General features: G+C 54.0%; 1 protein-coding gene across 1 annotated transcript; it reads left to right on the top strand.

Moving 5' to 3' along the window:
• The first annotated feature begins 225 nt into the window (after nt 1-225).
• On the top strand, nt 226-1,179 carry LOC125534029 (methylesterase 3-like). The gene has a single exon (XM_048697336.1). It carries the CDS (start codon nt 274-276, stop codon nt 1,060-1,062), a length of 789 nt encoding a protein of 262 aa, XP_048553293.1. The 5' UTR covers nt 226-273; the 3' UTR covers nt 1,063-1,179.
• Nucleotides 1,180-1,575: the final 396 nt, after the last annotated feature.

The following is a 1,575-nucleotide window of genomic DNA, read 5'->3' as shown; positions in this document are numbered from 1 at the left end:
TAAAACATTCATTTCTACTACATCTTCTCCGCGTGAACAGATTGTGCTGAACAGCTATCTTCTCTGCAGCCTGCCAATGCATAAAGGACGCCGCCAGCATTGCATCAGCCGACAATACGGCATCTGCCCTTTTTTCTTGAAGAAGATGCCCGCATAGCCGCATACATAAATAAAGTGAGACGTGTAACATGAATCAAGCAGCCAAGAAAAGGAAGCAGCTAGCTAGGTGCCTACTTGCCTCGGCGTGTACTGTCCAGTGCTCGGCGCGCACACATGTCTTCTTCCTCTGTGCCAGCGGCTGCCGTGGCGACGTCGACCCGCCTCATCCTGGTGCACGGCACGGGCCACGGCGGGTGGTGCTGGTACAAGGTCGCCACCCTGCTCCGTGCCGCGGGGCACCGCGTGGACGCGCCGGACCTCGTGGCGTGCGGCGCCGACGCGCGCCGGCTGCGCGACGCGCCCACCTTTGAGGACTACACGCGCCCCCTGCTCGACGCGCTCCGGGACCTCCCGGACGGCGAGCGGGCGGTGCTCGTGGGCCACAGCTTCGGCGGGATGAGCGTCGCGCTCGCGGCCGAGGAATTCCCCGACAAGGTCGCCGCCGCCGTGTTCCTCACCGCCTTCATGCCCGACTGCGACGGCCCGCGCACCCGCGTCATCGAGAAGGTTCTCGCGTCCGACTGGATGGACAGTGTTATCGACGAGGAGCACGCCCCACCGTCGGTGTTCCTCGGCCCCGAGCTCGTGCGCCAGAAGCTCTACCAGCTGAGCCCGGAGGAGGACTACACGTTGTGCCAGAGCCTGGCGCGGGTGAGCTCCTACTACGTGGCCGACCAGCAGCAACGGCCGCCGTTCAGCGCTGCCCGGTACGGCGCGGTGACCAAGGTCTACGTGGTCGCCAAGCAGGACATGGCCATGGTTGAGGAGTACCAGAGGCACATGATTGCAGGTATCCCCGTGGTTGAGGTGAGGGAGATGGCTAACGCCGACCACATGGTCATGTTCTCTGCGCCAGATGAACTGGCGGGCCACCTCGCCGACATCGCAAACACCTACACTTAACCGATGCGGAGCCGTTTTTTTTTTCCGTAGTTGGATTGTACTTACAAGAACAAACGAAGAAATCTACTGAAATGTGAGTGCAGACGTACCGCACATGAGGGCTCTTTCCTTCAAATGAATTTTATATAAATTATGTAGTATGCAAATCTGTAGAAATTTTCCAATAGAATCTATGATATGAATTTGATTTCTATACAAAATTCCTTGATTCTCTTATGGGGCAAACAAATCACTTGTTGATTTTTGTGTACTTCATCCCTTTAGGATTCAGCCTTCTGTATGCTTTTTAAATCTTGTGAACCAAATAATTGCGGCAGCGTATTTAGAGTTGGGCCACTCATTATGTTCGTCTGATACTTGTGCCTATAGTTTAAATTTATAATGGGAAATCACCCTTTGCAAAGATCACTCACTGTATTCTCAGGTGTTGACAAGTGGAGCACAACATGTGAGTTTTCTCTCTTTTTTAGATTTATTATTTCAAATTATTTTATCTCTAATCGTGCGTCCAAA

This window comes from Triticum urartu, chromosome 2, assembly GCF_003073215.2.
Source record: "Triticum urartu cultivar G1812 chromosome 2, Tu2.1, whole genome shotgun sequence".
Lineage (NCBI taxonomy): Eukaryota > Viridiplantae > Streptophyta > Magnoliopsida > Poales > Poaceae > Triticum > Triticum urartu.
This window is presented reverse-complemented; position numbering and strand designations above follow the sequence as displayed.

Bases quoted from the DNA above. Each gene is read 5' to 3' on its own strand.
- LOC125534029 (XM_048697336.1), top strand. From the start codon at position 274: ATGTCTTCTTCCTCTGTGCCAGCGGCTGCCGTGGCGACGTCGACCCGC.